Below are 14074 nucleotides of genomic sequence, written 5' to 3'. Positions count from 1 at the left end.
GATCAAATAATTAATAAGGTAAATTAGTGAAATTATAATTTTAATTGACGTTTTCTACTATATAGAAAAGCCGGTTTTTGTCACGACCCGACTAGGGGCCGTGACGAGTACCCGATACTTGTACCGAGCACCCCTTATCTATCGTATTACCTGTACCTCTTAGCAAGCCGTGTAAACCGAGCCATTTTTTTTTTCCTTGAACATAAACTAATAAACTCCGTTATTACCTTGTACAACAATATTAACATGCCAAAACACTATACATATATCTGTACCTGACTGACTGTACGTATCTGTCTACGAGCCTCTAGACATAGTACACTTATACATAGAAAGGGCCGGGGTGCTACCAAGCCCGAATGTATATGCATAAAATAGTACCGCTGGAGTGAGGCTCCGGAACAACTGGAGCGCTGTCAAGTGCGGCTGGTAGAGCTTCTAAGGATCACGTCCACCTGTCTGCTGACCTGCGCGGCATGAAACGCAGCGTCCACAAGAAGGGACGTCAGTACGAATAGTGTACCGAGTATGTAAGGCATGGAAGACAATGCAAGCAATAACATAGAGTGCGATTAATAATATCATGGAGTCACAGGACATATAACGAGGCAAGAAAGTAACCTGTACATAGGAAGGCCCCTTTTTGGGCGGCTATCATGCATGGCTTGTCTTTCCCTTTTAAAAACGTTTCCCCTCCATGAACGTAGAAAATAGAACTTATATTATGTCGTATCTTGTCGTATCGTGCCCTATCGTATCCTATCGTGGCATATCAGGTCGTATCCTATCGTGGCATATCAGGTCGTATCCTATCGTGTCTTATCATGGCATATTATATCGTGTAATGTCATGTCTTACTACAGCATGTCGTATCGTGTTATATCATGTCAATGTCATAGTATAGTGTGTCATAGTGTATCATGCCATAGCGTAACTTGTCATATCATAGCATAGCTTATCATATCATAGCATAGCTTTCCGTTGAAAATCTTTTCTTGTTCATATATATATAAAAATAGAACATGTCATATTGCCGAGGCGTCGGCAGCCGATCCATTTAGCCATAAATACACATCCCGCGTCCGGGCATCCCGCGTCCGGGACGATATCATGTCATGTAATGCCAACTGATCAGGTGGATATGCGTGTATAACGCTCTGCCCTTATTCCCATCTTCCCCGTATACATATGCATACATCATGTACATATATCAGCGTCTATAGCGCTCTGAATCTTTTATCATATACATATACTGGTATCATGTACGTATATCAGCGACTATAGCGCTCTGGATCTTTCATCGTATACATATACGTATATCATGTACATATTTTATAAACATATATATATCTTATATACATATACATGTCTTATATACTTTTACATATCTTATATACATATACATATTTTATATACATATACATATTTCCATTAGAATGGTACAGTACTTATCGTTTGATAATCGGAACGAGGATCAAAAGTTTCCTTTGGATTCTACTCCAAAATAAGTCAAACGGAGCAATAGGGAAAATTCGGGAACAATGGGCCCACCTCGGGTCAAATGAGGCGGCGTACCAAATTTACGTACATTATATTTCATGACGTCACTTGTGAGGGTTTTAAGGTAGTCGGGTCATATTTATGCCAGTTCCAGATGTTTAGGAAGTTTTTCCAATATTTTACACAATTTCTAATTCAATTCTACTGAATGAAAAAGGGGAAACTTTAGGTGCGGATTCCGGAGAATGGAGTTGTCCCCGAGGCTCGTATCCAACTTATTACGTCTAAGACATGCCATAGAAGGAAGGGTGAAGCCTTACATACCTTTTCCGCTTCATACACGTCTCCAAAATCAAGTTTCAAGTTCGCCAAAATCTACAATTTGGTCACAACTACCAAATGTTAATTGTAAGGCTTTAAGATTTCAATCTTAACCAATACTTGTCTACAAAAATTTGGGCAGCATCTCCCCTATAAATACACCATCCCCAAAATTCAACTTAGCCAATTTTTTAATCAACAACAATCCGGGAATTCAACCCGGCCAAACTATCAACACAATGACAACAACCATGACTACAAAACACAATATAACACAACTAGTCTTCTTTCCAACATAATGCAATAGCTTTCGTTCCAACTTCACATTTCCAAACCAATCTCAATGTTTTTACATTCATTACTAATCAAGATCATTACAATCTAATTCGGAAGCATTTCATATCATTTCTACCAAATATTCACAAGATACACAAAATATACAAACTTTCCACCAAAACCATAATCCATCCAAAACTTCAAATCTTCAATCTACATATTCATAACATATTTCCATCTTCCAATTTCATCAACCATAATCATAATTTGCACCTTAATAATTTCATTTTCATAATTACATAAATCTACCATAAAATCACAAAACTTCTCATAACCACTTAACAACCAATCTTTCATGCCAATATGGACTATTATCCTTCCAAATTCACCAACTAACATAATAATTCACATTTAAAACTCCACTTCTATAATTACATAAAAACTTCATTAAAATCATATAATTTCCTATAACTATTCCCAATAATTTTCCATGCCAACTTGAACCATTTTCTTCCATTTCCAATATAAATTTCACCATAACCACAACTAGAATACAACATAAAATTCAACTCATATTATTTATACAACAATATACATATATGTCCACTTACATATATGCACACCCACTTTGTAAACTTCCATATTTCCATAAATTCTACTCATTTCTACATACTACAACATAAACCAACCTTCATAACATAATAAAAAGGGATTAATTCTTACCTTTTTCTACAATCTTCTTCACTTGACCAAGTTGTCAACTTGAAGAAACAAGTGTTCTTTCTTCCAAAATAATTACACCAAGTTGTAAAGGACACTTTAATTGGTAGAAAATGATTTTTGAAAAAAAAAAAAAAAAAAAATTTTTTTTTTTTTTTGGTCTAGAGCTTGGCCGAAAATGGCCTTCTTATTCTTGCTCTTCTTTCTCTTGTTTCTCTCTTTCTCAATTGTCTTGAAACTTCTAAATGTTTCAAGACAATTTAATGATGATCCTTTATATTAATTATCACATGGGAAATTCATTAATTTTGTGGGCTTGGGCCATAAGATGGCCGGCCACCCCTCTCCTTTGGGCCTTAATTCGTTTTTTATTTTTTTGGGCCAACTCGGTTGATCCCGAGTTGGGCCTAGCCCACTGACCTTTCGACCTTAAAATGTCCATATCTCCTTGTACCGATGTCACCTGGGAACCCACGACCTATGGTTGGAAAGCTAATTCAATTATCTACAACTTCTATTTCTTGGTATTTTCCAAATTCCAAACTTATAATACCGTTTTTGCCCCTTGAAGTCAGATCACCCGAAAACGTTTTCTTAAAAATATTTGTTTGGATGACTTCCACTTTGATTTGGCCCAAGGGTCCTTCTTGAGTTGTGTTTAACTTCACATATGTGATTCATATGACTTTTCAGATGTCCAAAAAAAATCTCGATGTGTGGGCCCCACCTCAGCTTACAAATAATCCGACGTAAAAAAAATACGGGATATAACATCCTCCCCCCCTTTAAAACATTCGTCCTCGAATGTTCAACTGATCTTATGGGGTGTCATAATACTTCGGGAGGGTTCCCTTTTTTTTTTCGTCCTTTTCCTCATGCCCATTCCTTATCTTTTACCCTATTTTGCTTTATCATCCTTACTATTCAGAATCTGTACGCGACAAATATCAACAATATCAACAATACCTTACAAAGCATACAGCTATATAACACATTCCAGCCATTCTGGACTTTCAATTTTTAGATAACAAAACAAATACTTCAAAACTTACCTTTATGACTTTCCATGTCAGCCCTTACCTTCTCCCGTCGTATGTAAAGCTCATATAAGGAATTTCATTTTTCCTATAACTCAGCTCTATCGCACGATCTAAGATACCAAGAAGGTCAACAATCCCTATATGCCCCGTAGCCTCCTGTTTATAAATGTGGCGCGCTACACACCCATAAACAAGACTCTACTGGACACGGCTCGTAGACAAACCCCTAGGACCGAACTGCTCTGATACCACTTCTGTCACGACCCGACTAGGGGCCGTGACGAGTACCCGATACTTGTACCGAGCACCCCTTATCTATCGTATTACCTGTACCTCTTAGCAAGCCGTGTAAACCGAGCCATTTTTTTTTTCCTTGAACATAAACTAATAAACTCCGTTATTACCTTGTACAACAATATTAACATGCCAAAACACTATACATATATCTGTACCTGACTGACTGTACGTATCTGTCTACGAGCCTCTAGACATAGTACACTTATACATAGAAAGGGCCGGGGTGCTACCAAGCCCGAATGTATATGCATAAAATAGTACCGCTGGAGTGAGGCTCCGGAACAACTGGAGCGCTGTCAAGTGCGGCTGGTAGAGCTTCTAAGGATCACGTCCACCTGTCTGCTGACCTGCGCGGCATGAAACGCAGCGTCCACAAGAAGGGACGTCAGTACGAATAGTGTACCGAGTATGTAAGGCATGGAAGACAATGCAAGCAATAACATAGAGTGCGATTAATAATATCATGGAGTCACAGGACATATAACGAGGCAAGAAAGTAACCTGTACATAGGAAGGCCCCTTTTTGGGCGGCTATCATGCATGGCTTGTCTTTCCCTTTTAAAAACGTTTCCCCTCCATGAACGTAGAAAATAGAACTTATATTATGTCGTATCTTGTCGTATCGTGCCCTATCGTATCCTATCGTGGCATATCAGGTCGTATCCTATCGTGGCATATCAGGTCGTATCCTATCGTGTCTTATCATGGCATATTATATCGTGTAATGTCATGTCTTACTACAGCATGTCGTATCGTGTTATATCATGTCAATGTCATAGTATAGTGTGTCATAGTGTATCATGCCATAGCGTAACTTGTCATATCATAGCATAGCTTATCATATCATAGCATAGCTTTCCGTTGAAAATCTTTTCTTGTTCATATATATATAAAAATAGAACATGTCATATTGCCGAGGCGTCGGCAGCCGATCCATTTAGCCATAAATACACATCCCGCGTCCGGGCATCCCGCGTCCGGGACGATATCATGTCATGTAATGCCAACTGATCAGGTGGATATGCGTGTATAACGCTCTGCCCTTATTCCCATCTTCCCCGTATACATATGCATACATCATGTACATATATCAGCGTCTATAGCGCTCTGAATCTTTTATCATATACATATACTGGTATCATGTACGTATATCAGCGACTATAGCGCTCTGGATCTTTCATCGTATACATATACGTATATCATGTACATATTTTATAAACATATATATATCTTATATACATATACATGTCTTATATACTTTTACATATCTTATATACATATACATATTTTATATACATATACATATTTCCATTAGAATGGTACAGTACTTATCGTTTGATAATCGGAACGAGGATCAAAAGTTTCCTTTGGATTCTACTCCAAAATAAGTCAAACGGAGCAATAGGGAAAATTCGGGAACAATGGGCCCACCTCGGGTCAAATGAGGCGGCGTACCAAATTTACGTACATTATATTTCATGACGTCACTTGTGAGGGTTTTAAGGTAGTCGGGTCATATTTATGCCAGTTCCAGATGTTTAGGAAGTTTTTCCAATATTTTACACAATTTCTAATTCAATTCTACTGAATGAAAAAGGGGAAACTTTAGGTGCGGATTCCGGAGAATGGAGTTGTCCCCGAGGCTCGTATCCAACTTATTACGTCTAAGACATGCCATAGAAGGAAGGGTGAAGCCTTACATACCTTTTCCGCTTCATACACGTCTCCAAAATCAAGTTTCAAGTTCGCCAAAATCTACAATTTGGTCACAACTACCAAATGTTAATTGTAAGGCTTTAAGATTTCAATCTTAACCAATACTTGTCTACAAAAATTTGGGCAGCATCTCCCCTATAAATACACCATCCCCAAAATTCAACTTAGCCAATTTTTTAATCAACAACAATCCGGGAATTCAACCCGGCCAAACTATCAACACAATGACAACAACCATGACTACAAAACACAATATAACACAACTAGTCTTCTTTCCAACATAATGCAATAGCTTTCGTTCCAACTTCACATTTCCAAACCAATCTCAATGTTTTTACATTCATTACTAATCAAGATCATTACAATCTAATTCGGAAGCATTTCATATCATTTCTACCAAATATTCACAAGATACACAAAATATACAAACTTTCCACCAAAACCATAATCCATCCAAAACTTCAAATCTTCAATCTACATATTCATAACATATTTCCATCTTCCAATTTCATCAACCATAATCATAATTTGCACCTTAATAATTTCATTTTCATAATTACATAAATCTACCATAAAATCACAAAACTTCTCATAACCACTTAACAACCAATCTTTCATGCCAATATGGACTATTATCCTTCCAAATTCACCAACTAACATAATAATTCACATTTAAAACTCCACTTCTATAATTACATAAAAACTTCATTAAAATCATATAATTTCCTATAACTATTCCCAATAATTTTCCATGCCAACTTGAACCATTTTCTTCCATTTCCAATATAAATTTCACCATAACCACAACTAGAATACAACATAAAATTCAACTCATATTATTTATACAACAATATACATATATGTCCACTTACATATATGCACACCCACTTTGTAAACTTCCATATTTCCATAAATTCTACTCATTTCTACATACTACAACATAAACCAACCTTCATAACATAATAAAAAGGGATTAATTCTTACCTTTTTCTACAATCTTCTTCACTTGACCAAGTTGTCAACTTGAAGAAACAAGTGTTCTTTCTTCCAAAATAATTACACCAAGTTGTAAAGGACACTTTAATTGGTAGAAAATGATTTTTGAAAAAAAAAAAAAAAAAAATTTTTTTTTTTTTTTGGTCTAGAGCTTGGCCGAAAATGGCCTTCTTATTCTTGCTCTTCTTTCTCTTGTTTCTCTCTTTCTCAATTGTCTTGAAACTTCTAAATGTTTCAAGACAATTTAATGATGATCCTTTATATTAATTATCACATGGGAAATTCATTAATTTTGTGGGCTTGGGCCATAAGATGGCCGGCCACCCCTCTCCTTTGGGCCTTAATTCGTTTTTTATTTTTTTGGGCCAACTCGGTTGATCCCGAGTTGGGCCTAGCCCACTGACCTTTCGACCTTAAAATGTCCATATCTCCTTGTACCGATGTCACCTGGGAACCCACGACCTATGGTTGGAAAGCTAATTCAATTATCTACAACTTCTATTTCTTGGTATTTTCCAAATTCCAAACTTATAATACCGTTTTTGCCCCTTGAAGTCAGATCACCCGAAAACGTTTTCTTAAAAATATTTGTTTGGATGACTTCCACTTTGATTTGGCCCAAGGGTCCTTCTTGAGTTGTGTTTAACTTCACATATGTGATTCATATGACTTTTCAGATGTCCAAAAAAAATCTCGATGTGTGGGCCCCACCTCAGCTTACAAATAATCCGACGTAAAAAAAATACGGGATATAACAGTTTTGCACACACACACACACACACACAAGTAAAATGAGCTAAACCGAGAATATTTACCAAAAATTAAAAAATAGTATTTCTTCGTTTAAATAGAAAATCAATTTCTACTTTATTTCGTTTTAAACATGTGAAATTAATTTAATAATTTGAATTTGAATTATCCAAATCAAAATTTGATAAAAAATAATAAGCATTTTACACTTTTAAATTAATCGAATTAAAATTGAAAGTATCAACTGATACTTAAATATTGCTATTGTTTTATCTCAAACAGAAGAAAATAGTTTCCTTTCAAACAAATCTTCTCTTTTAAAAAGTATTAATAAATTTTTGCCGACTTTCTATTCATAGCAAACACGAATATAATAAAGTTTTAGATACGGAGCACAAACTACAATGTTATATTAATTCTGTTTTGAACATAGTATATATATATATATTCATAAAAACAGTACAAACTTATGTATGTTTATTATCAATATAATATATATTATCACTATCCAAACACAATTACATATACATAGATACACTATAATCTAAAGTGTTGGGCCCATGCGCAGCACGGGCATACGCCATCTAGTACTATATTGGAAGCATGAGTTGGGGGTGGTTTCGTCGTCCACCTCCAACTCATGTAAAAAAAAAAAAAAAAGTGGATCTCATACTAAAAACATCAAGCAATATAAAAAATAAAAAAAATAAAAAAGTGGATTCCACCACCTCCAAACTCATGTAAAAAAAAAAAAAAAGTGACCCCTATATTAAAAAAAAATCAAGCAATATCAACAAAAAAAAAAAGGTGCACCCCATATTAAAAAATCAAACAACATTCATGTAATTCCCAAAGTATCCCCATTAAGTTAATAATGGTGGATTCATTGTCACATGCGTATCAACCCATTAGTGGAAGCAAATGAAATCATTGTACACAAAAAAATGTGGACATCATATTATTGTTTTTCTTCAAAAGGTTAAGTAGTCAAACCATACAATTTCCTTTCTTTTCTTATATTAGCCTGAGATCTAATCTAGATATTTAACTGTTGCATTTGCTATTCCGCCATGTCGGTTATTTGTTATGTTTACTAAAATAAATATACTTAAAATATTTATATTTAAAATAAGATAGAATTTAATTACTTTTTTATTTTTATTCTTACTCTAATAAACGTGAAAAGAGATTAATGTCGTAAAAGAAAAAATAATATTAAATGGAGATCAAATTATAAATAAGGTAAATTAGTCAAATTCTAATACTAATTGACGTTTTCTTAAAAAAACGTGTAAAAGATAACATGACAAGTAAAATGAGCTAAACCAAGAATGTTCACCAAAAATTAAAAAATAGTAGTTCTTCGTTTAAATAGAAAATCAAATTTCTACTTTGTTTCGTTTTAAACAAGTAAAATTAATTTAATAATTTAAATTAGAATTATCCAAATCAAAATTTGATAAAAAAAATAATAAGTATTGTTTAGATCCAATCTACATACATTAACAATAGAATATTTTACCACTTTAAATTAATTAAATTAAAATTAAAGTATCAATTGATGCTTAAATATTGCTATTGTTTGTCTCAAAGAGAGGAAAATAGTTTCCTTCTAAACAAGTCTTCTCTTTTAAAAAGTATTAATAAATTTTTGCAAACTTTGTATTCGTAACAAACACTAATATAATAAAGTTCTGAATACGAAACACAAACTATAATGTTATATTAATCGTGTTTTGAACACACATATATATATATAAACAGTGCAAACTTATGTATGTTTATTAGCAATATAAAATATATATATATTATCACTACCCAAACACAACTACATACACATAGATACACTATAATCCAAAGTGTTGAACCCGTGCGCAGCACGGGCATACGCCATCTAGTATATACATATAATCACGGGTCAGATTACTATTCGAGGTTAAATTTGATGATGTGAACATATAAATAAACAGTCTAGCTCCAATTTGGAAAGAAAAAAAAAATGAAACTATACAAAACAATTAGAGCATTGCTACTGTATATTTTTATTATATATATAATATATATAAAATCTACAACAAAAAGACCACATTGATGATGAATTAGTATTAATTTCATCTAGGACAAAGGCCCCAAGTGCCGTTACATAAAGTACACGAATTAATGGAAACATAGCAATTCATATCAACTTTCAAATATCTTTTTTCAACTTCAACTTCGAACATCTTTTTTTTATCTCTTCAAAATTCAACCAAATCATGTCCGAACGCCTATAATTCCAGTTTATCTTTACGGTACAAATTTTTCCCCAAGTAAGAATGTCTTGATAATTTTATCTCCCATTCCATCAGCATAAGGAAATAAATGACCACCACCTCTAATTTCATGATATTGAATCCATGGTAATTTTTCAGCAATATATCTTTGTAGAGTTGCAGGTACAAGTCCATCTTCATCACCTTGCCATATGTGAACAGAGCCTTCATTTTTATCAAATGGATTTTTTAAATCCATTGGATCAAATTCCCATGTGCCAAATCCAACCATTGCATCTCTATGGAGTGATTCAAATTCACCTTGTTGGCTAATTTGTGCCTGAGGTCATGGATTAATTAACAAATTAAAAAGTTGACACTAAATATAACTAATATTATAATGAAAGCCATAAATTTGTAATGAGATTTGGCAATGTCACAAATTTTGTAGTCATATGGATTTATCACTTCCTTTTTGTTTTGGAATAGATAAAAAATAAATAGTGTCACATCATGATGAATGTTTTCTTAATAACTATATCTAATGAAAGTAATAAGTTTGTACATGAGAAATGGACAACTCACAAATTTGTAGAGTCATCCGGATTTGTATTTTCTTTTTGAAATAGATTAAAAAAGAAATATCATCACATCTCGAGGAATATCTTATAAGTATTTGCCCGATTCGGAGGCAAATGTAATATTGGTCCCTTAAGTTTAGTTGAACCTAGTATAATTAACATGTTTTTTTTAATGATGATTGTGTCCGAGTCAGCTAGCACATATCTACTAATTTATTGGGTACCTCCTACCTCCCGCCATAACAAGCATCGGATAACTCTGTCTACCAAGACTTTGAGAGATGGAAAGAAATCAACTAATGATTTTTGACATGGAGCTTTTATAACTTTTTATGTTTGAGTCAAAAATCATCAAAAAATGATAGTCTCGTTGTTCTATTTTATGTGACACTAATTTCTTTTGTTTTGTAGTAAGAACATAAAAACTATTATAATTAAACTCATCAAGTTTAAATCTTGGATCGAGTTCTTACCCGATATTCTTCTTGTGATGCAGCAAATTTAGGTCCTAACTGCATATCTTGAGGACATAAAATATCAGGACTATGAGCTGCAACACTAGAAGAAGGAAAATACTGTTGAGTGAACCACCAATAAGTCAACCATGGAAGATAGTGAGCAACTCTAAGTGTCCATTGATCTGGCAAAAGCTGATCATAATAAGATTTTGTAGACAAATTTGCAGGGAAATTAGGCCACCAGTAGTTAACCACAGGTGTTAGAAGAGCTGCTCCTGCCAATCTGTTACAAAATCGCCAAAACAATTTACGTTATATATACTGACAGTATAAAGGTATTTCTACAGTAACAGTGAATTTTAACATGTGATGCCGAGGCAGATGTACAGTTAAAGTTATAGATTTTTCCGAAATCAGTAATTTTTGTTCATACTCAATGTATATGTTAAAAAATTTACTAAATATGTACAAATATCAAATTTCCAACCGAGTAACTCAAATAATCACTGGATTCAGTGACATTCCCAACCCCATGATGTTTAAATTCTGAAGACATCTCTATATGATAGCAGGTCGGTTATCAGTTTTACTAAATTCTCAATTAATGTTTTTCAAGAAATTCAATTATAATTACCTAATAAATGATTTGACTGTGTAAATCCATCTGTCCTAATTTATGTGAAGGGTCTAGAATACGAGGGTCAAAACACTTCACTTTGATTGTGAATTCGGGTATAGATTCTTGAAATTTTTTAAAATAAAATTTACATAGTTAAAAATTACATGAAAAGTACCGCAAGTCACTTGAGAATTTCTTACCTCATACGGTTCATTAGTCACTTCTTTTGGTGTCCTATTTTAATCTTTACCATATCTAATAAAAGCTAATGAGATTTCTCGTGGATTTTTCACATAACTAATGACTCAAAATATTTAAGAAGAGTTCCAAAAAATATAGTAAAAAAAAAAAAACGATTTGACTCCCAAACAGTAACACTTTCACGTGAAATGGGGCAATGAAATATTTTTTAAACGGTTAGTGCATCGAGAGTAAACTCAGAAGGTGATGCCTAAGCTAAACGAACAGAGGACAGCATTTACAGAGAAACATTAGCTTAAACAAAAGAAGAAAATGGTAAAAAGAATTAAATAATACCTATGAGGAATATATTTGAGACAGCCCCAGACTGCTTGCCCACCCATGGAATATCCAACAACATAAAATTTGGATCCCAATTTCAATTGATCAGCTAACTCCTCTATATCAAGAGCTAAGGTCTTCGCTGTTCTTTTTGGGTGAGGATCACTTTCTCCATAACCAGGTCTATCAAATGAAACAATGTATATTCCCAAACTCTCAATAACATCCTGCACCAAAATATATCATTGAAAGAATTGTTATATTAAATTACAATCGTAGTGGCAGAGACAGAAATTTATATACAAAGGGATTATATTGTTCGGACTTTTTGAAAATGTTGTCGCCCCCGTGTCGGATTTTTCGAACTCACGCACCCGACGTTTTTTTGAAAAGTTCGAGCAACTTTCAGAATGGAAGGTACAACAACTGGTGACCAAAATTAATTTTTAACCCTCTTTGTCACTGCACTAGAATCTTTTCGAGGTAATTCAATATTTTATATAAAAATGGAAAATTCGTTTTTTACCGCTTTTGAAAAATAACTTTTGTTACTATTCAAAAGTGCTTATGTTTTCCTAAAAACTTGGCCAAACACCCTAACTTTATGTCATATGCACTTTTGTTTAAAACAATAATTTGACTTCTTTAGAAGCTTGGTCAAAAGGCTATCACAAAGACACTATAATATCATACATAGAATTTGAACTTGTGACCAAAATCAATATTTGAAACCCCTGTTTCCACTCCCCTAGAATTTTTTCTTATATCAAGAAAATTCAACAGTTCATATTGACGGGAAAAAACTCATTTTTTTTCCTATCCGAACAGTAAAAGATTTGGATGAAGAGGATTCAAGAAAACCTTTTTTTCTAGCTAGCTCACAAAAAAAAAAAAAAAAAAAAATAGTAGAGAAAAAAGAAGGGTAAAAAGGGCATTACAGGAGAAAGAGTGCTGGCAAAAGCAACATCATGCCTGCAACCATCAAAGCCATGGATGGACACAATTTTGTACTTTGCATGATCTTTTGGAACACCTTGTTCTTTATAAGCCAAATGCCTTCCATCAGAGAGTTTTATTCTAGTTGCAGTAATTGCAGGTCCATTTGGTGAACCACAAATTTTGGGAGGAGGTGGCTTAATTGACTGATAAACAAATGCCAAAAACCCAATGAAGAAAATTACAAGTATTTTCCCAGTCACACCTGAAATATTTCACAAGTCACAATTCCATGAATAACGCTAAAATAAATTTTGGAAAGAAAAAAAAAAAGAAAAGAAAAGGAAACAATTCCAACCATATTGCAACATATACAATGTTAGTTTAAATGTTTACTACCTACCTTCTAATTACCTAATTAAAACAGCAACTAGGTTCATTCCTTTAATGCCAAAGGTAATCCAGTATTAACTGTTTTGACAATCTGGCAATTATGGGTTATACCTAAAGTGCTCAAATTCTTTTAACATGTATTGCACCAGGGGTCCAGCCAATAAAAATTGTCTCATCAAAAAGCAGAGTTAAAAGAAATAAGAAAAAAATCACAACTTTTTCTACATATCAAGAATTAAAAGATTGTCATACGCATTCTTAAAATGTTTAGACTCTATTTCTGCAATTAAAATTTAACAGCATTTCTAGTGTGAAAAAAAGGAATTAAAAAAAAAAAAAAAACCTGAGGGAGCAGGGGACTCTGCCATTTTTGTGAAACTGGTTTTTAGGAGATGAAAACTTGGTGAATAATAGTGGTGACTCCGGTTAATGTCCCTTGTTTTATAAATTCCAAAAGACTAATGAAAATGTGTGGTAGAGTTCAGCTGGCTTTATTATAGATTTATAGTTACAGAGATCTAGTAGGGTTCTAGAATGTTTTGACTAATAGTCACATATCGGCGGATCCAGAATTTTAACTTGGATAAATTCTGTAACGATTCATTGTATTTTTTAAATTATAAGTTTAGGTCTAAAACTCCTTTCGTCCCCAAATTATGTGATGTGCTTTGACTAAATGTAGTTAAAAAATGAAATA

General features: G+C 33.6%; 1 protein-coding gene and 2 long non-coding RNA genes across 3 annotated transcripts; all 3 read right to left on the bottom strand.

Moving 5' to 3' along the window:
• Nucleotides 1-220: 220 nt before the first annotated feature.
• On the bottom strand, nt 221-2966 carry LOC132633638 (uncharacterized). Its single transcript, XR_009579720.1, has 3 exons — nt 2821-2966; nt 1825-1875; nt 221-467 (listed from the first exon to the last, which is right to left on the bottom strand). It is a non-coding gene; the product is annotated as an uncharacterized LOC132633638 (long non-coding RNA).
• A 1288-nt stretch (nt 2967-4254) lies between these two features.
• LOC132633637 (uncharacterized) lies at nt 4255-7040 on the bottom strand. Its single transcript, XR_009579719.1, has 3 exons — nt 6855-7040; nt 5859-5909; nt 4255-4501 (listed from the first exon to the last, which is right to left on the bottom strand). It is a non-coding gene; the product is annotated as an uncharacterized LOC132633637 (long non-coding RNA).
• A 2582-nt stretch (nt 7041-9622) lies between these two features.
• Nucleotides 9623-13874, bottom strand: LOC132629854 (uncharacterized). Its single transcript, XM_060345246.1, has 5 exons — nt 13721-13874; nt 12987-13249; nt 12064-12275; nt 10923-11190; nt 9623-10208 (listed from the first exon to the last, which is right to left on the bottom strand). Exons 1-5 carry the CDS (start codon nt 13743-13745, stop codon nt 9903-9905), a joined length of 1074 nt encoding a protein of 357 aa, XP_060201229.1. The 5' UTR covers nt 13746-13874; the 3' UTR covers nt 9623-9902.
• Nucleotides 13875-14074: the final 200 nt, after the last annotated feature.

Source organism: Lycium barbarum, chromosome 3, assembly GCF_019175385.1.
Source record: "Lycium barbarum isolate Lr01 chromosome 3, ASM1917538v2, whole genome shotgun sequence".
NCBI classification, from domain to species: Eukaryota; Viridiplantae; Streptophyta; class Magnoliopsida; order Solanales; family Solanaceae; genus Lycium; species Lycium barbarum.
The sequence above is the reverse complement of the archived record's forward strand: the minus strand, read 5'-3'. Positions and strand labels throughout refer to the sequence as shown.